Source organism: Chrysochloris asiatica, unplaced genomic scaffold (genome assembly GCF_000296735.1).
Source record: "Chrysochloris asiatica unplaced genomic scaffold, ChrAsi1.0 scaffold00290, whole genome shotgun sequence".
Taxonomy (NCBI): Eukaryota; Metazoa; Chordata; class Mammalia; order Afrosoricida; family Chrysochloridae; genus Chrysochloris; species Chrysochloris asiatica.
Window position 1 is genome coordinate 3,461,824 of NW_006408808.1, and position 25,783 is coordinate 3,487,606.

At 40.8% G+C, this 25,783-nt stretch overlaps 1 protein-coding gene across 1 annotated transcript in view; it reads right to left on the minus strand.

The window, feature by feature from the left end:
- The window catches only part of SHQ1 (SHQ1, H/ACA ribonucleoprotein assembly factor), a 190,571-nt gene that overhangs the window by 111,968 nt on the left and 52,820 nt on the right, over positions 1–25,783 (minus strand). Inside the window, exons 7-9 of the mRNA XM_006874633.1 lie at positions 13,694–13,848; positions 11,747–11,800; positions 10,420–10,543 (exon numbers count right to left, since the gene is read on the minus strand). Of these exons, the coding sequence (XP_006874695.1) occupies positions 10,420–10,543; positions 11,747–11,800; positions 13,694–13,848 (333 nt within the window). The remainder of the gene's footprint in view (positions 1–10,419; positions 10,544–11,746; positions 11,801–13,693; positions 13,849–25,783) is intronic.

The window sequence follows — 25,783 nt, forward strand, 5'->3', positions numbered from 1 at the left end:
AAAAAAAAATTGTGATTTTTCTTTGCAGCAGCTGTTAATTATTTGTGCAACTAAAAAGCAGTTATTTTTTGTACACCATATAAGAACTGCTGCCCCCTACAGTATATTTTAAAGAACACCAATTGTTTATATAAATGTAACCTAAAAATTTGAATGTCTGGGAGGAAGAAATGATTAACATGCTAAGCTAAGCTGCTAGCCCAAAGATTGGCAGTTCAAGTCAATCTAAAGGCAACTCAGAAGAAAGGCCTGGTCAACTGCTTCTGAAAAATCATTATTAAAACCTTAGGAGCTCTGGTAGCATAGTTGGTTACAAGTTGGACTGCTGACCACAAGGCTAACAGTTCAAATCTACCATCATGGAAGAAAGAGGAGGTTTTCTGCCCATAAAGATTTACACCCTCAGAAACCCTACACAGGGTCATTGTAAGTCAGAACCGACTCCATACCACACAACCACCAATAAGCACAATTTTACTGACAAAGATGGACCATCATAAGATGTAATTAACTCAATAGAAAATGGTTACTGGTAAATAACCTAGAAATTCCCATAAAAGCAATCTAGGAATGAGTGATGCCAATGTTTAGTGGCTAATAGAATTATGGAAAGAGGGATTCCATGAAGATAATCAGAACTTTATGCTTTCTCCTTTTATGTTCATATACAACGGAGCTTCAAAAAGCACGTGGAAAAATGGTATTAAAAGATAAAAGGAATTTTTCTATGAATTTTTTTCAATGAAGTAACATGTAAAAATCAGGAAATGCTGGGGGGGGCAGATAAATAATGGGAAGAATAAGCCAATTAAAGAGATGAAGAACATGGCCTGGGGCTCTGCACCTGCTTTGCCTGGTGGAAGGAGATTGGGGGGAAGGGGCGGGGGAGGGGTACTGCCTGGGTCACAAGCCTGCACAGTGCACCTGGCCCAGCGTCACACATCCAGCCCATAGCCTGGGCTCAGAAGTGCCTCTGACTATCCTCAGAAGCACACTCCTGTCCCAGGTTAGTTGGAGTATAAATTATCAGTTAAAACAGGTACAAACACCAGCTCGAAATCTGAATTCAATTCTACTGCATTTAAGTTTCCTGAGAGAACTATGATTGTTTAATATAAGTGCTGTTGAGTTGGTTCATACTCATAATGACCTTCCAAGGAGAGGCTGATGAATCTGAACCACTGAATTTGTGGTTAGCAGTCCAGTGCTTATCCTACAGTACCATACCAGAATTCCATTCTAGTGAAATTTTCTGAAAGAACTATGATTGTTGAATTCTTAGAAACACTTTATATGTTGTGGGAAGTTAACTAGGAAACAGTGCAGGAACAATTTAGAATGGAAGAAAGGAAATGGAATGCAAAGATTCCCATCTTCTGGGTATGTACCAGGGAATTCACTGGTAAATCAAAAAAGAAATCCTGGTAACCAGTTAACCAGGTAACCTGGTAACCAGGTAAACAGGAATCATCAAATAGAGTTTAGAGGGCAAATCTCATGGTCAGAGAGCATGTTGACTATCAGTTTCCAACTAATTTTCATTGACAAAACTGTGTTGCTTCACAAATTGCCAAAAACTAAGCCCCTGCACACTCACAATGTTTACAACGCTTCCTTCTACCCTTCTATGTCCAAACAACACCCATCTTTGAAATCCAAATTCAAACCATATTCCCCCCGTGAAGTTTTCCCTGACACTTCAGTGAAGCATCTCTCCCTTTCCTGAACTACCCAATCGACATTCTTGTGAGGCACTTAACACTGCAGATGCAGTTTGTTACTGATGGGCATCTTGGCTTCCCTACGAGTGTGCATTTTCCTGAAATAACAGTGCAGAAGTCTAGTTCTTCCTACTGCTCTTTATAGCTAGAGTGTTCTGCATATAATAGCTTTTTAGGAGGCACTGAGAAAAAGATCTGTTGATTAAATAAATTAATAGACTTAAGAGCTCTTGGGAACTGTGATGGAACTGAAGAAGAGAAAATCAAGTAAGGCAAAACCTCTGCTCTAGAAGAGGTTACCACATACCTTAAATGACTTACGCCTAAGTCTCTCTGGTTTTATATATCTAATCTCTGTATTTCTCTTTTGAGATATGTATTACAAATGCCTAAAAAACAAAACTGGGTAGAATGGTTAATGGTGACAACTGAACAATATGATGCACGTATTTAGTATCACTGGGAAGACTGTGGAACTGACAAGTGTTTCGTTATCTTATATATTCAATTATGGAGTCCTGGAGTGGCACTGTAGGATAAACAATGCACAAAGTCAGTTTGAACCACAAAGTCGGCAGTTCACACTCACCAGTCACTCCTCAGAAACCCTATACAGGGTCACTGTGAGTCGGAAGTGACCTGATGGCACTTAACATCAACAAATATTTAATTATACAACTGAAAAAGGCAAAAGAAAACAACTGGGTAGCTAACTGTCTAATATCCATGGCCCCTGTTAGAATGTAATGCTTCCTGAAGCCCTCCTATTCACTATGGTACCTCTAAGACACCAAGCTCAGCTTTAACAAAGCAGGTGCCTCACAAATACTTAGTAAACCTCAAAATAGTTTTATATAATGTAACGGTTTTGACTGTTGCTGTTAAGTATCTTCAAGTCTGTTCGGACTCATAATGACCCTGTATGTACGGTTTCTGAGGGAGGAATTGCTTGTAAGTGTGAACTGCCAATCTGGTGGTTCAAATGGACCTTGTGGTCCAGTGCTTATCCTACAGCACCATACCAGAACTCCATAATGTTAGCGTTACGAGTTGGGCTGCCAACCTCAAGGTCAGCAGTTCAAAACGACCATCGGTTCCGTGGGAGAAAGATGAGGTGTTCTGCTCCCATAAAGATTTACAGCCTCAGAAACCCTGTACAGGGGTCTCTATGAGTGGACCTGACTCGACAGTACTTAACCACCACCACCACAACCATTCTTTAAAATGTCCAGTATTGAGAAGGGATCAAATTTGCCGCATGCACACATACAGAGAAGCACTATTACTGAGTAATTGTTACTCAGGGACCCTGTACGGACAGAGCAGGACTCCCCTCCTAGGGCTCCAAGGCGATCAGTCTCTATAGAAGTAGTCTCAGCTTTCTCAGCCATCAATGCTTAACCACTGTGCTATGAGGGCCCCTTCTACAAGAATGAAATACAGCTACCTGTCAACACTGGAAAATGCAAGTGATTTCTCTTTCTGTTTTCAACTAAGGGATATTCTCCTCTGTGTTTCAATATACAGACCTCTTTGCTAAGCTAACTCTGGAATACAAAAAAAAAAAAAAATGTAAATGCTAAAAACGAATTCATCTTGGTTTCCCAAGATCAAAGGTAGTCCATGCTATGCATGTGGTGGTGTGTCTCTTTTCTTCCTTCACACTGATCCTGCTATTTCAGTTAAGGAAAAGGTTAGTAAATAATATCAAAAACTGATTACTTACTACAAGAACAAACAAGTTGCTTGCCCAGGAAACATCAAGGCAAGTGGTTGGGTCCCCTCAGTGCAAACCCCCTTCCAAGACTACGACTCAATGGGAATACACGCTCTGATTGGTGAACACGCTCGTCACTGATAAGAGGAAGTGAGGGAAAAACAACAATGAAGTGGTGACCTAAGCCCCACAATGTGGAAAGTGAAGTGTTCAGCTGATAAAAAGAGAAGGCATATGTACAAGAACACCCACACTTGCAGATAATACCCACTTGACCTGGTTTCAATGACTGGATGATCAGAGCTCAACCAGAAGAAGAAAGAAGAGGAAAAAAAGAGTAATCTGATACAATTTGATGAACTTGACCTACACTTATGGAAGCAGTAGCTCAAAAGAGGGAACAAATTCTTATAGCAAGATTCCCACCCCCTCCACACACAGAGTAGACAGGGATGGGCAACTTGGACATTGGCTACCCAAAATGGGGGGTGGAGGACTACAAAGGCAAGAAGTGACTGGCTTACAAGCTTTCAAGAGGGAACCTACAGCCAGGGGGCCTGGAGGAAGGCAGAATCTCTAGTGAATAGTATTCAATCTGTCTAGGCGGAGCTGATGAAATGAAATGCAGATGGGTCTCTTGTGATACAATAGTGAATAATAGTAATCAGGACTGATTGTGAGGGTTGGAAATGTAAAGGTAGATGTTTTGTAGCAAGGAAGGGAGGGAATAACTTTTCAGTCTAGGAGCAGAGGTCCCTAGGACCATCAACGGAGAAGAGCCGAGAGCAGGACCCTACCCAAAGAAACAGTGATGCCCGAGATGGAGACAGAGAAAATGATGTGGAGCGATGGAGCAGCTGGGGACTTTAGATCCAGAGAGGGAGAGCGACTGTGTGCTGAACACCTGGGGGGGGCGGGGGGGAGACAGTGTAGGGGGCAGGCTTGCAGGGTATACCCTTTGGTCGGTTGATGATTCATGGAGGGGATTGTAACCATGGCAATGATACGATGTACGATAGAATGAATGAAAATTAATGTTCTCCCATGTAAACTATCATATAATTCACAATAAAACATTAAAAAAAAATTGATTACTGAATTGCAATGAAATGAAATACGATAGGATGAATGTAAAGCTGATGCTCTCCCATGTAAACTATCACCCAATTACATTAAAAACTTAAAAATATGTACACAGATTATTGGGCCAGTTCATGACTGATATACAGGGCTATTAATTACCTTAAGTAAAATGTACTTTTACTTGGTCACAATAACTAGTATTATGAAGGCTGCTTCTTGGGGTATGATCTGCAATGTAGCTACTATTCATCAGACATCAACTGTCTGTAGAAAAGGTAGGTTTCCATTAGCCTCATCAGGAAAAAGCAAACACAAAACTAATAAAACATCTGTATTTTCATTAGCCATACACAAACACACACACAAAATGTTTAATACAACTACCAGAACAAAAATAACATTTTCCACAAGATGATGTAAATTAAAATTTGTTACATAAAAACAGCACAGTTGTTATAAGCCCAGATTTCTAAAAAAGATTTAAATAAAAGTTTTCCAACATGTTTTTATAACATGTACAAAATTAGAATTGTAGAGTTCTCCCATGTTTCCATCAACCAGCTATAGCAATTATCAACTCATGACCAATCTTGTTTCATTTACGCCCTACATATTTTCACCAAACCCATTCTAGAGAATTTTCAAGCAAATCGCAGACTACAATTAATTCCATGTATAGCAATTTCAGTATCAATTAATGGTACAAGCTTTGAGTCACGAAGACCTGCAGTACAATTCTCTTCAACTACTAGCCGTGAGACAGACTTTAGGCAAGTGAATTAACTTCGTAGTACCTAACTTCCATCTGTAAAATGAGGTGATATCGCCAACTTCTCAGGACCTAACGAACTGGTACCTAGTGCTAGCATGCAGGAAGTGGTCAGTCCAGGGCAGCTGTGGTTGGTAAGATACTCTAGCAGGACGCTTTCTGACACATTTCCAATGAGGATCACAAAAGAAAAAATATGCATCAAGTATTCTAGATCTTTTAAGAAATGATGTTCAACTCCCTACACTAACCTTAGAGAGTAATGAAAAATGTTCTGCGAATTTGTAACCTCTTACTTCTCTGCCAAACCCCTTGGGGTGGAGATTTTTGCTGTTAGGTACTATCAAGCGGGTTTTGACTCACAGCCATCCTATGCACAACAGAACGACACACCATCCTCTCAATTGTTAGGCATGAGTCCACGGCTGCTGCCAGTGTGCCAATCCGTCTCCTTGACCCTCCACTATACCAAGCATAATGTCCTTCTCTAGGAATTGATCCCTCCTGATGATATGTCGGAAGTCTGAGAGATGAAGTTTTGCCATCTTTACCTCCAAGGAGCACTCAGGCTATACGTCTTCAAACACAGACCTGTTTGTTCTTCTAGCAGTCCATGGTACTTTCAATATTCCTTTCCAACACCAGAACTCAAATGCAACAAGTCTTCAACCGTCTCCCTTACTCACTAACTTTCACATGCATGTGAAGCTAAAGAAAATACCACGGCATGGGTCAGGAGCCAAGTCCTCTCACTGACCTCACCTCTTTACTCTTGAACATTTTAAGAAGTTTGGCACAACAGAGTTGTCTGTGCAATGCATGATTTGATTTCTTGATTGCTCCTTCCGTAAGTGTTGACTGTGGATCCAAAGAAAACGAAATCTTTGATAACTTCAAACTTTCCTCCATTTATCGTGCTGCTATTTATTGGTCCATAGTGAAGATTTTTGTTTTATTTACATTGAGGTGCAATCTATATGAAGGATGAGGTTTTTATCTTCATTAGTCAGTATTTTAAGTCCTCTTCACTTTCAACAAGCAAGGTTGTATCATTTGCATATTACAGGTTGTTAGTGAGTCTTCCTCCAATCCTAATGCCACATTCTTCTTCATAGAACCAAGCTTCTTGGATTATTCACTTGCCAAGAGATCTCTTTGGATAAAGTGGCTACGTACTATGGGGTCTTCTACCACTCTCCATGGGGAGGAGGAGGCCCTTTCCTGTCACCTTACCAAGATAAAGCAGGCTTAGAAGTCCTCAGAGTAGCCTGCACACTGGAGATTGTAGAGTACAGACACGAGTATCTGACTCACAACTTTCAAGGCCCCTCTCCATGTGGAAGCGGGAGGGAGCAGCCTGTGGTGGTTGAGTGGAGGGGGGTTCCCTGGATGCAGGCGATACTGTCGACAACACCAACATTGGGGAAAGGAAGATTTTCTTTTTTAAATGACATACAAAGGGGTCAGTCTATGCATTAAAATAACTTTGCAAACTAAAAATGATGGTTACAAATTAAGTTATAGAAATCTGCCTACTATTTCCTCCCAAATTAATAAATAATCCACAGAAAGAGCTAAACCGGGGTGCAGGGAGAAAATGTCAGTATTCCCCTTCCCCCTTTCATTATAATTGTTCTTGTGTGCCATCACTACTCACAGTGACCCTGTAAAGAGCGGCTGGAGGGTTTGAACTGCAAACTTGCAGTTGCCAGTCCAGTATGTATCCTACAGCACTATACCAGTACTCTTCATCATCATAGTTAGCATTATCATGACACATTAAATAATTGAGCAAGACTACCAAAGCAGAGTGAGGGATGCCTTTACGATTTTTTAAGATTAATAAAATGTAGCTATTGTTGTTGTTGTTAAGTGCCATCGAGTCAGGTCCGACCCATAGCGACCCTGTACAGGGTTGGCACATAGGATAAACAATGTATAAGCAAGTATTAAACAATGTCACATATAAAGCTTCTGAAGCTAGATTAAAAAACTGCTCTCTTTATTTCTTCCATTTATTTTCAATTGACTAATATCAGCAGCCGTTCCTGGGAAACCCTATACAGGGTTGCTATGAGTCGGAGCCGAAGCAACAGCACTAAACAACAGTATCAGTGAACTGACACTTGCATGAAGCGCTTTACTCATTCTTCCTCAAAGAACGGAACAGGCAGAGCATGTGAAAGCGGCTTGAAAGACAGAGACTGAGAAAAAAGGGAGGACAATCACGTACTCCAGGATTCCTGCCCGCCCCAGGGTCAGCCATACCACGTGCACCAGGTACTGATTAAGTACTGAGACAGTACAGAGGAAAAGCAGGCTTTCTGGGCCTTGAAGAGTTTGGATACAGCAACAGTGAGGTAAAACTGGGCAGTCTTTTGGAGAAAGGGAAATGATGAAAGAAGAAATATAAAATTTTAAAAAGTCAAAGCCTACGAAAGAATCCTTATAAAGACTTCTGCAAAGCAAATTCAGGGCTTTTAGAAAATTCAGATCTTAGTAAGTTATAATAAAATATTTTTTTTTAGATTCAGAAGCATTCCTACATTGGATTCAGAAGCTTATTCTGTTGAAGATCAATTATTTCTTTTGGAGAAACAGTTAGTGATGACTTTCAACTCTGAAAGAGCTCTCCTGACCCTTAAAATAAAAAGTGTGAGGACTGTGGCTGCATTCTGGATTATAAATAGGCACAAATTCATTCTTAGAAAGCATTAAATGCCAAACCAGAGCTATCACGACTGAATTATGAGGCATTCAAACAAACAAGCCTCTTAGAGATACAAACGGCACCCCTATGCCCTTCCTCTGCACAAATTCAGCTTCCAAGCCTCAGTCAGTGTGTCACCCCTACAGCTTTCAGTGTGAATTCTAGGCCACTTGTGCAGCACTCACAAGCCACAACTCAAGACAACCACAGAAACACCCTGTGCAGGATTTACAGAACATTCGGATTCACTGTCAGCAGAGAGACTGCCAATGTATTCATCAAGTTTTCTGTTGCTGTCACCGCACAGCTGATAAGGCCACTTCTTGCAAGATTGATAATGATGAAGTGACATCTAAATTTCATATCTAACCTACTAAATAAAACTCTTTGAGCAACTGATTACAATGTAAATCAAGGGAATCAAATTTACTTTTGGCTATGCAATCACAGCACTGATTACTTTTCAAATAAAAATAATTTAGGAAACTAGATTACTTCCTAAAACAAAAATGGGTAGGTAGTAGCTTGTGTGTACGTGTGTATGTATCTGTACATATGCGTGTTTTGTCACAGCGTTGACTGTTTTCCATCTGGAAGCCAGATGTAACAGGACAAGTGTAAACTACGTTCTCACTCTTTCAATTTATGAATAATGCCCAGATAATCTAGCATGACTTAAACAAAAAATTAATTGTAATGTGTAACTGATTACTTTTCAAGCTCAACAATCAGTCGTTTATAATAGATTGATTTTGCAAGGTAATTTCAGAAGTGCCTTAGGTGGAAGGCAAGAAGGAATGACAACTGAGCACACAGGGCTATCATTTCCCACTGTTAAAGTCGATACATTTCTCAGTGGTTGTACTGTCTGCCGTTTCATAATCAAAAGGCCTTCCAAATCAAATGCAGAGAGTCAAACCAATTAGATGAACAAAATGGTATTGTTCATTTAATTAGGATTCACTTTTATAATTAATGTCTCTGTTAATAAAATCTCCTTCAAAGAAGACTTTCCTCCAGGGAAAGACAACTATATAAGTCACCAGAGAACAAAGAAAAACTTAGGTACACGTCTGTTGTTGTCGTCGTTAAGAGCTGTTGAGTACATTCAGACTTATCACGACCCTGTAGAGGGTTCCAAGATGTGGCTGGTGTGTTTCAACCATCAACCTTGTGGTTCAAACTGAACTTGTGGTCCAGTACTTACCTTACACCACCACACTAGGACTCCTCTGTTGTTGCTGTTAAGTCAGTGCTGACTCATAGTGACCCTGCACATGGTTGCCAAGGAGCAGCTGGTGAGTTTGAATCACCTTTGTGTTCAAACCAACCTTGAGGTCAAGTACTTATCCTACGGCGCCACACCAGGACTCCACTAAGCAGGAGCTGTGACTCTCCTTTGAGCCAAGGAAGTCACCTGGATGAACAAGGAAAAACTTCCTTCCTTTCCTCCTTCTTAACCTACAGCCTAAAAACTAAACCCCAGCACACATATATCTAAGGACAAAAGAAGAATGAGACTTCCCCGGGGAGGGCACAAGAAGTGACCATAAAGTATCCGAAATGACTTTCAAATAAATGTGCCAGAACTAATTCATACAAATGGATGGTGTCTCCTTCAAACTCACTGTCTTGGAAATTACATAGTTATCCCAAGGATGCTCAATGGGCACTGTGGAATTTCTCACATCCTTAAAGGCAACATGTTTCTTTCTCGTTTCTGGTTGGTTTTAGCAATAGCCAAAAGCTGCACCACGGGTCCTCACTGTGCCACCAGGGCCCCTGTAAATGCCACGCTGTTGTTGTTAAAGTGCCTTCTAGTCAGTTCCAACTCCCAGCAACTCTGTATAGGGTCTCCAAGGCTGTAACTATTTACGGGAGCAGAATGGCTCATCTTTCTCCATCATAGTTGCTGCTGGGTTTGCATAGCCTACAGCATTAACTACTTCATTTGTTGTTGTTGTTGTTGTAAAGTGCCGTTGAGTCGATTCCGACCCTATAGTGACCTTGTATAGGGTTTCCAAGGAGTAGCTGGTGAGCTTGAACCACTGACCTTGCAGTTAAAACGACTTTGCAGTCTGATACATTAGCCCACAACACCAAACACAGAATTTACCTTATTTATTATTATGCTCACAATCCTAGTATATAACATGTAGAAAATTACACACACTACACCCCATTACGAACTGGTCTGGAATACAGTGTATGGCATCCTCACATACCCATCCCACCCATCAGGAAGGAAGTGATCATGTACCTTCACAGTGGGACTTTTGCTTTATGTACTGGGTGGGGAGGTACTTGGGTTTTGGAAAGTTTTCATTTATGTATACAGAATAGTAAAACCATTACATTTTCACACACTCAAAGTTTATAACTTTTCACTATCAAATCTGCAAGCACAACAACGTCTTACCTAGTTGTAGTATCTTTACAGCATCTCTGTAGGCTCTCAACACAAGCTTGAAATGGCGATAAAGTGGGTAGCACAAAACTCTCCTTCCAAAGGACACCAGGATTTCCTGAACGTTAGTATATGTCTGTGAAATGTCATTTGAATAAGGAAATAAAACAGATTTTACAACCAAAAGCACACAAGGAAATACTAAACTATTAACATTTTGGGTCATCAGAAAGCCAAGTAGAAGAGAAATATAAAATCATGAAATCAGACATAGTTTGTATACTTTACAGTAATTGTCATCTTTGCAATTATTCAGAATGCAGCAGCATGCTACAAATGCACCTTAAAATATTACTTATGCAGCAAGAAAAATTATAAAGACTTTCAAGAGTTACAAATAAGAATCTAAAAGCATATGGCATTAACAAAATACAGATGCAAGTAAAGGACACTTAAAAATGATATCTGATTCATGCTTGTGTCTCTTAGAAATATTCAAGACACTTCAGATGAACAATGTAGAACTCCAGAGTGAAGTATACTCATAGTCTCCTTTTATGTTATGGGCATAAGTAACAATGATTATTTACTTGAATCATTTGCTTTCACTTATTACAGAGCAGACACTTTTTCTCCACATTGACTTGGGGAAAAAAAAAGAGTTTTATTTTGAATAGTACCAAATTGATCATTGATCCAAGATATACTGAAGACCCTAGGGAGCCGAACGCTGCTGAGTTGATCCCGCCAGATAACAGCACAGAGTTTGCAAGGCTGATTATCTTTACAGCTGCTGACAGCTTCACTTTTCCTCCTCAGAGCAGCTGGTGGATTTGAACTGTCAACCCTGTAAGTAGCAGTCCATCATTTAACCCACCGTATCACCAAGGCTCCAGATAATCCAAGGAAGCTTCAAAAGTTTAACATAAAAATTCCATTATCTTTTAATTTCATTTTCCATGAACTTTTGAAGTCCCACCATAAATGTAACACATATCTTGATGATGAATAAGTGACAGCAAGTAGTATTGTCACCTAAGTGTGACTTCCATACATGAACAACTTACAAACAGGCCTTAAATGCCATCTCTCAATGTTTCCCAAAAAAGATGCTCCTAGTCGCTTTCCAAAATACCCAAACTGGCGTAATCAGCATTATTACGATTAGAGTAAGGGTAACAAATGGAAATCCGAACTTTATTAAAAAGCAGACTTGTATCGAAAAGTTTTTACTTTAAAAAGTCAAGGAATCGCTTAACTACCAAAAATGAACTAACAATGATGGAAGAATAACTTGATGAGCAAATAAAATCTAAACAATTGAAGCTAAAAATCATACCTCGAACCAGCACAATGTTGGACTCAATTTTCTGATATTCCATGCAGATTCAACCTTGGTTTGTTATGGAGAAAACAGTACCATCACATTAGAGGATATATCACGTAAAAAGCAAGTAAATACATCCACATAAGTCTGAGTACCAGTGGCATATATAAACACTAAAATGTGCTCACTAGTGCAGAAAAATAACTTTACTGCTGATAGAAGAGGCTATCAGAGGCAAGTTTGTGTCTGCTCTCCTTAGAATTCCAAAATATAATGCTTCTCCAAGACTGACCAAGCTTATTGGTCAGAAAGAGACTGGAAGACCTGAGACTATGGCCCTTGACCACGCTTCAGGTCAGGAGGGAACTCACCCATGTTGCCCAATGTTTAGTAGACAGAAATAAAGGGGAGACAATAACACTAGTAAGGTATGCTTCACCATGGAATGGCCAACCATTCAAAACCAAAAGGGCAATATTTATGTAAGGACAAAGCTGAGAAGGATTGGGAAGGTGGGTGGAATGGAAATAGGAACAACAGGGAGGATGTGGGATAACTGTTGTTACGTGGTACGTAGTGGTGGTGGTTATGTGCCGTGGAGCCGGTTCCGACTCACAGCACCTGTGAATAGGCTATAAATCTTTATGGGAGCAGAAAGCCTCATCTTTCTCCTGCAGAACACCTGGTAGTTTCGAATTGCTGACCTTGAGGTTAGCACCCTGACTTATAACCAATACGCTACCAGAGTGCTCCTTGATGTTAATGTAGAGGGGATTGCAACCATTGAGATGAAACAAAGTAAATAATCTGTTCAATGTACAACTAATATTCTTGTCTATAAACCTTCATTCAATTCACAATAAAAAATTAATACACACACGTATGTATGTATATATAAATATGTGTGTGTGTATGTGTGTGTGTGTGTGTGTGTGTGTATATATATATATATATATATAATGCATTTTCACTGATAAGAGCGACACAACAGAAAAGCAAGGAACTATTTTACAGCAAAGCAATGAATGTTCAATCTCTGTCCTTCTCAATTTTTCATTTCCCAAATATCTTATAAATAACATACTAAAGAATCAAAGATAATGCTGAAGTGCTGTGTGCGGCACTTAAAAAGGTGGTCAAAAATTTAGCCTTTCAGAAAACGCCTGTAAGAATAAGCAAATGTTGGAGACAGTCTCAAAGTTGCAAAACATCATGATTTCAAATACAAGAATCAAATAGCAAATTTTATCAAATATAACACTCTTATTTTTCTTTTTCAAGAAATAACATGAAGCACTTTATTTGTGAGAAAACATGTTCTTCAATGGTAATTCTTTGAAAGAAGAGTGGGGGGGGGGCAATTTTCAATTATATTAGACCCTTGCTACACTTACTCATTAATATTCATTTTGGAGCCAATTGCAAACCTCAAGAGTCGCCTTAGAGATTTCCAGAATCATGACAACAATAAAATTGGCACAAAGCAAATTCTAATTCTATGCTAATGTTATGCTGTTGAGTAAGAAGAGCAAATTAAATATCATGGATATGTTCTGATCTAACGTAAATATACATATATAGACATGTGAACACTGAGAAAACTGGGAAGACACATATCATACTGTAACAAGGGACATTTCTGATGGCTGAAATGCTAACAAATTTTAATTACTGTCTTTAAGAAATGTATGCATTTTCCTTTTAATAGCAAGACTGAGAATCAGGATATCCTCAGTCCTCAGCCTAAATTCCTTAAACTTCCCCACTCTGCTCTTTGGTAGAGATGAAAGTCCAGAGAGAAGAGAAAAAGACCAAATGTGTACCATGGTTTCCTATTCCTACCCACTGCCAACGCACACTTGCTCTTCTGCCCACATCATGCCCTACATAATTAATCACAACAGGATTTACTCTCACGACTGTATTCCAACATGCACAGACACACATGCACTTACTTACATTCTTCTCTCCCTCGGTGACTTGAGTTTCATAGCAATAGGCCAGAAGGATGTCAATCAAACTGTAATACACTTGACGATGGGCTTGCTTATCCAGCAGATACGATTTATTGACAAATTTTCGCAGCTGGTATTTCTCATCATCAGAAAAGGATACTAGAAGAAAATGTTGTTGTTTTTTTAAACATTAGCTATTTCATTCAGTTTTGAAACATCCCGATGTGGAAAGTTTGTCTAAAATAGAACACAGAAGGAGACTTCCAGAAGGACAGTAGACTAGAGAGACACACGAAACAGACTCTCTGCAACAAAGATTGTTGTTGTTGTTGTTAAGTGCCACTGAGTTGGTTCCAACCCATAGAGATCTTTTATAGGGTTTCCAAGGTGAGTCTGAACCACCGACCTTGCAATTCAAACCAACTTTGCAGTCTAACGCACCAATCCACAGCACCACAAATGAACTGACACAGAGGACAATCCTGGAACCCTGCGGTTCAAAAGAAAGGTTAGAAAAATGGATTGAAGACCTAGTGGGAGGAGAAGCTGAGCAGAGGCAACAAAAGAGACTGAGCGGTGAAAAGACTACCAGTCAGATGTGCAGGTCCATCTAGAATTTTGTCACAAGGTAGGGAGAGACAAACAGATAGCAACCAGACAATGCAGATTTACATGGGTGACAGAAAAGGTGAAATTCCTTCTTGCTCCCACAGTCCCCTACATAACATCCCCAGCGTAGACCCTGCTCTCTGGGAGTGCTAAGCCGCATGGTTTGAGCCAGTCTAGGTAGCTGCCTGCTGTGCTGCCTTAGCTCCTGGATTCCGGGAGATTCCCTGACAGACAGACCTACAGAACCCACAGAGTCTCCAGGTCAGATAGATGAACAGGAACCTTCATAATCAGCCACCCTGCCCCTAGCTGCCTTCAGGTTCTGACAGACACTAAAACTAGCAACCTGAAGAACCTCCACAAACCACTTCTGGATTGGGTGCCCTGAACACAGACAACACCTAGGCCTATAGAAACTCCATCCAGAACTGGGGACTCAGTCAACACAGCCCTTCTCCACCCACCTTAGGAGTTCTTTGGCCAGCAGCAGCCCCCAAGAGTTTTCTACTTTCTGGCTCTAACAAGTGCACTGGTCTTGTTAATTTTTCCTTTCATTGTTAAACTGTTCTTCTTACTCCTTCTTCTTCTCTTTCCCTTCCCCTGACTTTTAGCCTTTCTATCTCCGCTTTTGTTCTTGCCTTTTCTTCTGCTCATTTCCCTCTTCTTTTCTTCCTCTTTATTTTTCATTACAACTCTCTAGTTTCTCTCATTTCATCTTCCCTTTCTGTTCTTTTTAATGTTTTCTTCTCTTCATTTTCTCTCTTCTTTTTCTAATGTATGGCCTTATTTTCCTGTTCCTCTCTTCCCTTGTTGCTCATTTTTGTTTCTTTATTATATTATTTTCACTGTTATTTGCTGGTTTGTTTGTTCTGTTTTGTGTTCCACTCTTGCCCACCTCCCGGAAGAAAGCTACCGTGCCCACACAGCTCTGCTGTAACAGTGCCCTCTGCAACTCCACCCACGGGACAAGACACAATGCCAGCTCCTATACCACCAGATTAATGACAGGGCGGCAAGAACGGTACACAGAAAACAAAGCACAAATTCCCGTTCTCTAATCACACTCACCAAGAGACAGTTTATGAGAGCCTAGATACACACCAGCATACATTCATCAATGAAATATCAATAAAAATCACCACAATGTGTCGGAAACAACAGCCGGTTTTGGCTCACAAGGTGAAACAAGAGAGACTGATTCAAACAAATGACCAAGATGCAAATAGCGCTGTGGGCTAATGCGTCAGACTGCAAAGTTGTTTGAACTGCAAGGTCAGTGCTTCAAGCTCACCAGCTTCTCCTTGGAAACCCTATACAGGGTCGCTATGGGTCGGAATCGACTCAACGGCACTTAATAACAACAACAAAGAGAACAACAAAAAAAACTTCAGAAAATTTTAGGAAAACACTAGAATAAGCAGTCAAAACAAATGCAAAATTTGAAACAATTAAAAAAAACCTGAAACTAAATCCAGAAGATTAATCACTAAGATTGCAGAAATGGACAATACATTGAAAGAGCAAAGGAGTGGATCCGAATCAATGTAAAACTGAATGAGTGACCTTGAAGATAAATTTCTCAACACTAATAAACTAGAAGAATTATCTCAAAAAAGAACACAATTGAAAGAAAGTCTGAGATTTAAGTGGGACAATATAAACAGGAATAATTTATGGTAGTCAGATTTCCAGAACAAGGAGAGACAATTAAAAAGTACAGAAAATTCATCAAAGAGTTGCTGGGGGGGGAATATCCCTAACAACATGAAACACAAGAAGATAACCATTCAAGAAGCTGAGTGCAGCCCAAACAGGAAAGATCTGAAAAGAAAATCACCAAGACATAACATAATCCAACTTTCCAAAACCAAAGACAAGGAAGAATTCCTGAGAGCAACTCAAGAAAAACAAAGCTATCTACAAAGGAGAACCAGTAAGACTAGACTGATTTCTCAGCAGAAACTATGCAAGCAAAAAGGTAACAGGACGACATATACAAAACTCTGAAAGAAAAAAACTGACTACCAAGAATCATATACCCAGCAAAGCTGTCCTCAAATATGATGGCGAAATTAGAGGAAGATCAAGATGATTTAGTAAACTCCAAAAAAAGCAATGAAAGAAAGGAAAAGAAAACCCACAAACAAAACGAAGTCAAAGCAGAAATTTATGTGGAACAAAGAAACTGATAATACCACACACACACACCAAAAAAAAAACACACAAAAAAACCAGCAAAATGACAGCAAACAATCCATTTGTTGTTGTTGTTATGTGCCGTGGAGTCGGTTCCGACTCATAGCGACCCGGTACAGGGTTTCCAAGGCTGTAAATCTTTACAGGAGCAGAAAGCCTCATCTTTCTTCTGCAGAACGGCTGGTAGTTTCGAACTGCTGTCCCTGAGGTTCACAGCCTGATTTGTAACCACTACGCTACCAGAGCTCCTTAGAATATTGATAATAGAGACTGAACAAGAGTTATTTCTATTTAACTCTAAAAATGGAAGTAACTTTTTAACTAGACTTCAGTTATGTTAAATAGAGTGGTTGTTAAGTGCTATCGCGTACCTTCTGACTCATAGCGACCCTGCTTAGGGTTTCTGAGGAGCAGCTGGTGGGCTTGAACTGCTGACCCTGGGGTTAGCAGGTCAGTGCTTATCATACAGTGCCACAGAACTTCCTGTAAACGCTAGTTATTACATAATGATTATCATTATACCTCATTAGTATCAACAAGTATTTATGAATGCTTGTGCTGTCGAATGGGTTCCGACCCCTATTAATCCTGTAGAGGCTTCTGAAGAGCAGATGGTGGGTTTGAACTGCTGACCTTGCTGTTCACAGCCCAGTACTGATCCTACAGTGCTACAGCAGAAGGCTCAGACAAAGGAAATATCTCCAACTAACAGATTTGTCTTACTTTCCAATCCTGCTTGGTTTGCTAGTGTTCTGGACTTAAGGCACCTCAATGCCAGTTATAAGATAACACATTTTGACAATAACAAAAATGCAAGCTAAGTATTGCTGGTAAGTGCAGTGGAGTCAGTTCTGACTCATAGAAACCCTACGTAGGGTTTCTGAGGAGCAGCTGGTGGGTTTGAACTGCCAACATTGCTTATTCATCTTAAAAGTTCTGTACGCACGTAAAAAGGAATAGTCCCACAAAATGCCATACTCATGCAATCAAATACCCCCACACATGTAAATATAAGGTTGTTTCTGCCTTGCTTCCTGTAAGAATTAGGGAGCTTTTCTACATCTAGTCTATCTCACTCAATAATACTGCTTGTAAATCCCTCCAGGTCCATCAGTACTTAGCTAGCTTTTCTAGAAGACCACCTTGCCCATCAACCACTCCCCTCGAATGGGCATTCACTTGGTGTACAGTGTCCTGCCATTGCTAATAATGCTGCAACAAATGTCCTTGCTTTGTACCAGAGACCAGATATTCATGAAAAAAAAACAAAACCTGTTACATAGCTCTTTCCTTTCGTGCACAGGCCTCCCAACCCATCCCAGGAATAAACACAACAGGTGTTTTCTAATCATGTCCAATGCAATGGATGTGACAGAACTGTGGCAGGCAGAGTTCCAACCATGACAGCACCGGTGAGTCTGTCATTACGTGGGGGTGAACCGTATGACTTGATCCTAATAGTATACAGCAAAGGTGATGGGCAAGTCACTCCCATGATTACGTTCTGATACTAGCTGACTGGAGTCAGAGATTTGCTGGTTGGCTTAAAAAGAAATAAGCTGCCCTACCCTACTGTGAGAGGGCCTGTGAGAGGGGACTGTAGGGCTTCTGAGATCAGAATAGTTCCAGCTGACAGCAGCAAGAAAGCACACACCTCAAGCAAGAATTCTGCCAAGTATCGTGAGCTGGGACTAGAACTCTGAATCCCAGAAAGGAACACAGCTGGCAACACCTAGTCTCCAGCCTGCTGAGACTCCAAATAGAGGACCCAGGAGAGCCATACCTGGGCTTCTTGCTCACAGAGATGGTCACAACAGAAATGCATATGGTGTCAAGCTGCTAAATTGGCGGGAATTCGTTATGTAGCAACAGTCAATATATCATTGACTAATATAGTCAATATATTAAAACTAACACAGTCAATATATCATTGTTACAATTAGTACTGTCCCAACTGCTAAACTCTGAGCGTTACTTCATATTTATTAGAAATCTGACCTCTTGTGAATTACCCATCTCAATCTGCTTTGCCCATTCTTTTCCCTTGGGTGACTGTCTTGTCCAATTTGTGAGAAGTCTGTGTATTATAGATATGAATCCAAGTCCTGCCTCGACATCTACCACTTTCCTACTGACTTTATGATATCTTTTGCCATTGCAGTATTTACATTTAATGAAACCAGATTCCACCCCCACCCCCATTTTTTTTTCCCTCTCCCTCCCACCCTTGGGTTCTGTTTGGTTTGGGGTGGCAACATACATAACCAAACATATATCCATTCTAACACTACAGTGGTTAAAGTTTCCCTGATCCTTGGATTCTATGTGAAGTCTCAGGCTCTTAGATTTTCTTTCAGATTTATTGTTTCATTTCTAACATTTAAGTTTTTAACCCATCTGGAATTCATTTTGACATGTTTTAAGATTTCAACTTATTCCAGATTAAGACTTAATGGTGCCAGCACTTCTAAGCAATTCATTTCTTTCCACTCTACAACCAGCACGTTTGTTTATTTTTATGTTAAAATTTCAACTATTTTCAGTTTTTCCTCATTCTTGCATATGTAGTCTTTTTCCCATTTCCATTTTTCTCAAATATTTATTGATATAAGAAAACCTGGTTTTTCTTGGTATCATCCATTTCATCAAATGTTAGCTACTCATGCTTAAATAACAAACTGAAATACTTATTAAATACTAGTGATAAAACTGAATACTTTAGATCTAATTGATAAGGCTGTTGTTGCTGTTAAGTGATGTGGAGTCGGTTCCAATACACAGCAACCCTGTATAGGATTTCCGAGGAGTAGCTGTTAGGTTTGAACAGCCAACCTTGAAGGCAGCAGTCCAGTTCCTGTCCTACAACGCCACACCAGGACTCCTTGGTTAGGTTAGCAAATACGAGAATGTAGTTTCTTCCACAGTTCAATTTATGACTACAATTTACACACATAATCAGAGTCTTTTAACACAAGTCTTCCTATAGCTATAGATAAAAAACCATGTCATAAGATTTTCTATTCAATTAAGTGAGAGGTATAAATGATTAACATGCTCCACTGCTAAGTGAGAGGTGGACAGTTCAAGTCCACCAAGGGGTATCTCAGAAGAAAGGCATGCTGACCAGACACTGACCTCCCCAGAGAGCCCAGTTCTACTGCGACATGCTGGGCTGCCAGAAGGGGGAAACCAACCTGACAGCAACTGCATTTCTTCAATTATACACTGTTATTAGGTGCCATCGATTATACACTATTATTATGAGGTGCCATCGATTACATACTGTTATTATTAGGTGCCAATGAGTTAGTTCCAACCCATAGCAACTCTGTACAAGTTTCTGAGGCTGTAAATCTTTATGGAAGCAGAAAGCCTCATCTTTCTCCCTCGGAGTGGCTACTGGGTTTGGACTGCAACTTCGTGGTTAGCAGTCCTGTGCTTACCCTTCAGCACCACCTGCATAATCATTATTAGTTCTTTGTTGCTATGCATACAAAGGAGTTCTGGGGTGATTCTGTAGGGTAAGCACAGGACTGCTAACCACAGGGTCCATGGCTCAAGGCCATCACTCACTGCTTGGAAACTCTACACAGGGTCACTATGAGTAGGAACTCACTGGACAGTATTTAACAACAAAAATATTCACATAAAGTGAAATATACATCTTACCTTAGAGGAAGATTCACAGAAAGTAACAGCGAAAACCACAGATGTGTTTGTTGCTGCTACGAGTCATCTAGAAGGTTCCGAGTCACGGCAGCCCTGTATAGCGTTTTCAAGGCTACAGGTTGTTTGCAGGAACAAAAGCCTCTGCTTTCTATCTGGGGCGGGGGGAGGGGGGGGCTGGTAGACTCAAACCACTGAACTTGTGGTTTGCAATCCAGCGCTTACTCTATAGCGCCACCACCCTCTCCATAGATGTACTTACTTCTTGGTTTATTATAAGACATAGTCTGCTGCTTGGCTTGTCATTTCAAAAGAAACAAACAGTTAGATGTACAAAGTTACCTCTAAAGCAAGTGGCTTCAATCTATTACCTCCAATTATCTTCCTTCCATGCCTACACTTCCACCGCACAAAACAATAACAACATGCCCTATGAGACAACTACTATCAAATTCATTTAAAATTAAAGGGGGGGGGGGGAGACTTTAAGCCCAGTATGAGAAGCATCCAGCTTCCATTTCTAGTGTTTTAAATCAAAGTAAAATCAAAATACCGTTCAACTTTCTCTCACATTCACAATTACTTATCACACTGAGGCAATGACACTTAACAGTTAAGTGCCATATGTATATGGTTTTCCAGGAGGGGCGGCTGGGTTTGAACTGCTAACCTGGTAGTTAGCAGTCCAGCACTTATCTTACAGTGCCAGGCCAGAGAGACCCCAAAATACATGGCTTAAGTTAAGACTTGAGTCTCTTTCTCATACTACCTTCCTGATTCTGGAGCGACATGAGTTTATAATCTCTCCACTCCTGGGAAAGCAGAAAACAAGGAGAGGACAGCAAGCATATCCTTTTCTAAAGACTCAATCCAGAAATTGCACATAGCATTTCTCACCAACCAGGCCTGAGTCACAGAGCCCTGCCAGCTACCAGGAAGGAAAGGAAAGACAGTCACTAGCAGAGTGGTCACGTCCTTCCTTACTTAAGGAAGGACAGATGATGGGGCGTCTCTGCCCACGTTTCCACACTGCCTTGGAACACCCCCAGACCACTCTCATGACAGCTAGCTCCCCCAGGTCCTGTCTGCCTCTGCTCAAGGAAAAACACTGCCTCTTTGCTCTTCACAACTTGGCAAAAGCCTGAAGAAAGAGAATCTGATGGCTCATACATTATGGTCCCTTCCACAGATTGCTTTTCATCAAAAATCCTATGTAAAGAAAAATGAGGGGAAACAGGAAATACATTTTCATAAACCTTGCTTATATATCTGAAAATTGCTCTAAGAATGTTTTCAACTCGCTGGCCAGCAAGATCATATATTTTTTAAAATTTTCTAATACAGTTAGGTGTCAGGTGAAGTATTGTTTTCAAGGCTAACATTAAAAATGGAAGTTACTAAGACTGAAACAGTGTTGATTGTCTAATCAGCAGACTCATCTGAATATTTCTGTATTTGAACAGGGGCTCTCAGCACACGTCCAGTTATGCACTTTATGGAAACTGTTCAGGAACATAGTTATTGCATGAAGAAAGTACACCTGACAACCTGACAAAGGATTTTATGACCAACTACTCTCTTCAGTACAGGTTTTGAGACGTTCATTAATGTAACTAACAGGGTAGTGCCAGGTGTAGGTCATGATATTACATCACGAGAGAAAAGGATTTATATCCTAGTGGACTAATTGAGATGTCTGCTTCCACATGACTGTGGATCGCCAAGGAAGTGTACCTACAACCATTTAGCAACACACCAGCTCACGTTCATGCCTCATTCATAGCTGATCACAACTGTATGCCCTTAATGACTTATAAAGGTGGATCTGAGAGCTATAGGTTCTGAGGTCATGTTATTTACATGTACGTGATATCACATCCTACAGGTCACAGTTAGAGACTGGGGACATAACAAAAGCCTGCTTGACTATCCTCTACTGCAGCCATACATGCTACATGCCCTAGGCTTGCCTTAAAATGCCGTCTCCTCCTTTTGAGGGTTTTTGAGTGCTGTTTGTTATTGTTGTTAAGGGCTGTCGACTTGGCTCCGACTCACAGAGAACCTGTGTAAGGTTTCCGATGAATGGCTGGTGGAGTTTGAACCACTGATGATTTGGTTCAAATCGACCCTGTGGTCCAGTGCATTATCCTGCAGTGTCACAAACCTGAACTCCTTATTCCTACATCATACACAAACATCACTGAAATCTGCATTCAAGCACAGGAACCAGGAAATTATAACAAAAGCTGCACAGGAAAACACTAGAGAAACCCAAAGCTGGAGCTCCTTAAGGTCTTTTTATTAGAACTGTCGATCCCATCACCCAGAGGGGGACCTGGGGAAGTCTGCACACCCTCTAGGTCTAACGGGACGGCGGTGTTGGCAATAACTGTAGATGCAGCGTCAACAATCCTTGGGTGACTGCCACCACGAGCAGCATTTGTCAAGCATCTGTATGACTTAGCTACAATACAGAGCTGCTTTGCTATGTAGTTCACAACATTTCGGTTAATTATACTTCTAAAAATAATCTACAGTGAAACAAAAGCCAGCTGAACACTCATTTCATTTGGGAAAGAAACCGTTACCCACTGAAGCAAATAGCTCAGGACCCTCATCCAACAGTAAAAACCCCATCAATACCTTTGAAAACTGCAAAGGGCTCCCAAAAACATGCAAAGATGTCAGTCACAGGTCTCTTTCTCACCTGGGTATGTTCTAATGTGCCTACTTTTAAACCTCCCCCTCCTCACTGAGTACCTTTCCCAGACATCCCTGTCTTCTCTGAGTGAACAATTAAACCATTCACAACATGGCTCCTCTAAAATCATGAAAATTTGTCCACTGCACTCTACACTTCCTGGAGACACATCCAGAGAACTGGAAGAGATGACTGCAGAGTCTTCGGTCTGAATGGGGAGCCCTGCAGCACCAGAACTGTCAAAGCTGACACTGACCGCTATCTCTGCAGACACTGAAGGTCTCAGAGGTGCCAAACAGGATGTCCCTGCTTGCAAGTTCATTGACTATAAATGCTACATGGTGTCATAACAAGCAATAATGTGCCAAGATTCTTGGGCTGAGATTAACCACTAAAAGACAACATGGGAAATGTGTTGAGTTGGTCCTCATGAAACTCAAGCTCAGTGGGAGCACAGCATTTAGCACTTCTATTTACAAGCCTGTAGGGAGGAAAATCAGACCGTTATAAAGCTGGAGATGTTAATAAATGTCTTAGCGTTATATTACAGGGCTACAATGAAAATGACATGAATCTTGGCCAAGGCAAAGACGGGGACCAAAGTTCACCACTTAAGAAGTATCTGGAATTCAAAGAAAGTTAGGCATATAGTTTATCACAAAGGAGGACTCTAAGTCACCCTTCACCTGCACTGCTTTATCAGATGGAGGGAGTGTTAAAGTGGGGATGCCCCCATTGGCATGGCGCTGTAGGAGAAGCACTAGACTGCTGACCAAAAGGCTGGCAGTTCAAACCCAACAGCTACTCCTTGGACACCCTACACCCAGTTGCTATTAGTCAGAACAGACTCAACAGCACTTAACAACATGATACAGAGAGGAAAGGGCCCCTAGAGGCAAGGAAGAACAAAGCAAAAGAGAAAAGATATGGCAGTCTCATGCTCCTGGGGTAAATGGTGAATGTTAAAGTTTACTCCTTTTATTCCATTTTCTATCCTGGGAACACCATTTTTATCCTTCTACACACCTTCAATTTATTCTAATTCTGGTGTCGCAAATATCTGCCCAGAAAGATAAATGAAAGAAAAATCACATTAAGAACTTTCACTTAGAATTTGTAAATGTGCAACACTTTTAAGTTCAAAGAAACCATCTGATAACTGAACCTCCTACCACTTATTTTATATATGCTAAGGATTTTGCTACGTACCCTGTCTCTGCTTTAATACTCTCCACTCTCTAGAGGTAGGTGTTAAAAGATTTCTACAGCACCTCAGCAGAGCTAGGAGCCCTAGTAGCACGATGCGTTACAAGTTGGGCTACTAACCACAAAGGCAGTGATTTTAACTCACCAGCTGCACTACAGGGCAAAGATGAGGCCTTCCTTTGCTCTCATCAAGATGACAGCCTTGGAAACCGTAGACAGGGTTACAAGTCAGAACCAGCTCGATGGCACACAACCACACCACCAGAACAGTTGTGAAATCACACACTAGTCTGCGGTGGAGCAAAGAGTTAAAACCCCGAGTCCTATATTTAGCTAATATCCTGTACTTAACCCTACATTTGGCAAGAAAAGTTTGTATTCAACACAGGAGCCCTGTAGTGCAGTGGCTAAGCACTTAGCTGCTCACAAACAGGTCAGCAGTTTGCGCCCACTAGCCCCTCCGCAAGAGAAGATGTGACAATCTGCTTCTGTAAAGATTTACCATCTTGGAAACTCTATGGGGCCAGTCTACTCTGACACATATAGGATTGACATGAGTCAGAATTGATGTGATGACACTGGATTCTATTCAACATAGAGCTCAAATTCTTTTACCTTAGATCATGTTGTTGCTGTTAAGTGTCGTTGAGTCCGTTCCAACTCACAGCAACCCTATAAATGGTTTCTGAGAAGCAGTTAGTGAGTTTGAACCACCAATCTTTTGGTTAGCAGTCCAAAGCTTATCCTACAGCACCACACATATGCCCAAGCTATTTTAAAAGCTGCCTTTTAGAACAAATCACTGAAACAGATAAAACAGAAAATTACGATGTGCCCGTGGCATCTAGAAACTTGCAACTAGTGAGATCAAACTGTCAGGAGGGCCAGCAGTTAACAGGACAGACACAGAGAACTAACTGAAAGCACTGCTGACGCTCACAAGAGCAAGTGAGAATTTGAATGAAACGTAATGCCTTCTCTTGAATTATAGGGAAACTAGCTCACCCTTGTGGACAGAAAGCTCAAGTACACAACCAATTTCCTCCAGCATCGCCCGGGAACTCACCCACGGAGATCAACTTTCGGCCAAACAGACAGAGAAGGATATAAAGTGAAGGATAACACCAGGAGGCACCCACTCCTTAGAACAATCAACCATCCGAGATCAAAAGGGCAGCAAATGTCAAAAACAAAGCTCCAAAGAAAGCAGGAATGGGCCGGAAAGAAGGACAGTGGAGACAGGGAACCCAGGGAAAGAGTGTTAATTGCTTTGCAGAGAACCAAAATAGTGTGATGAAACAGAGACCCTATAGATTGAATGGTTAGAGGCCAAGACATTATCTGTAGTTATTCTTGCTAAGTGCTGTCCAGTCAGTTCCTATCCAAACCCTGTATAGGGCTTCCAAGGAGTGAATGATGAGCTTGAACCACTGATCTTGAAGTTCAAATGGCTTTGCAGTCTGGCTTACATTAACCTACAGCACCACAAGAGAACTGCAAACAATACCAATGCCCACCATTAGTAAGGAGTACTGGTGTGACGCTGCAGGATAATTCACTGGACTGTGTGGTCAGTTTGAACAGCAAGGTTGACAGTTCAAACCCACCAGCCACTCCTCAGAAACCCTATACAAAGCCGCTATGAGTCAGAACCAACTTGAAGGCACTTAACAATAACAGTATCATTAGTCAACAGGCCAAATATCCATCAGCCAC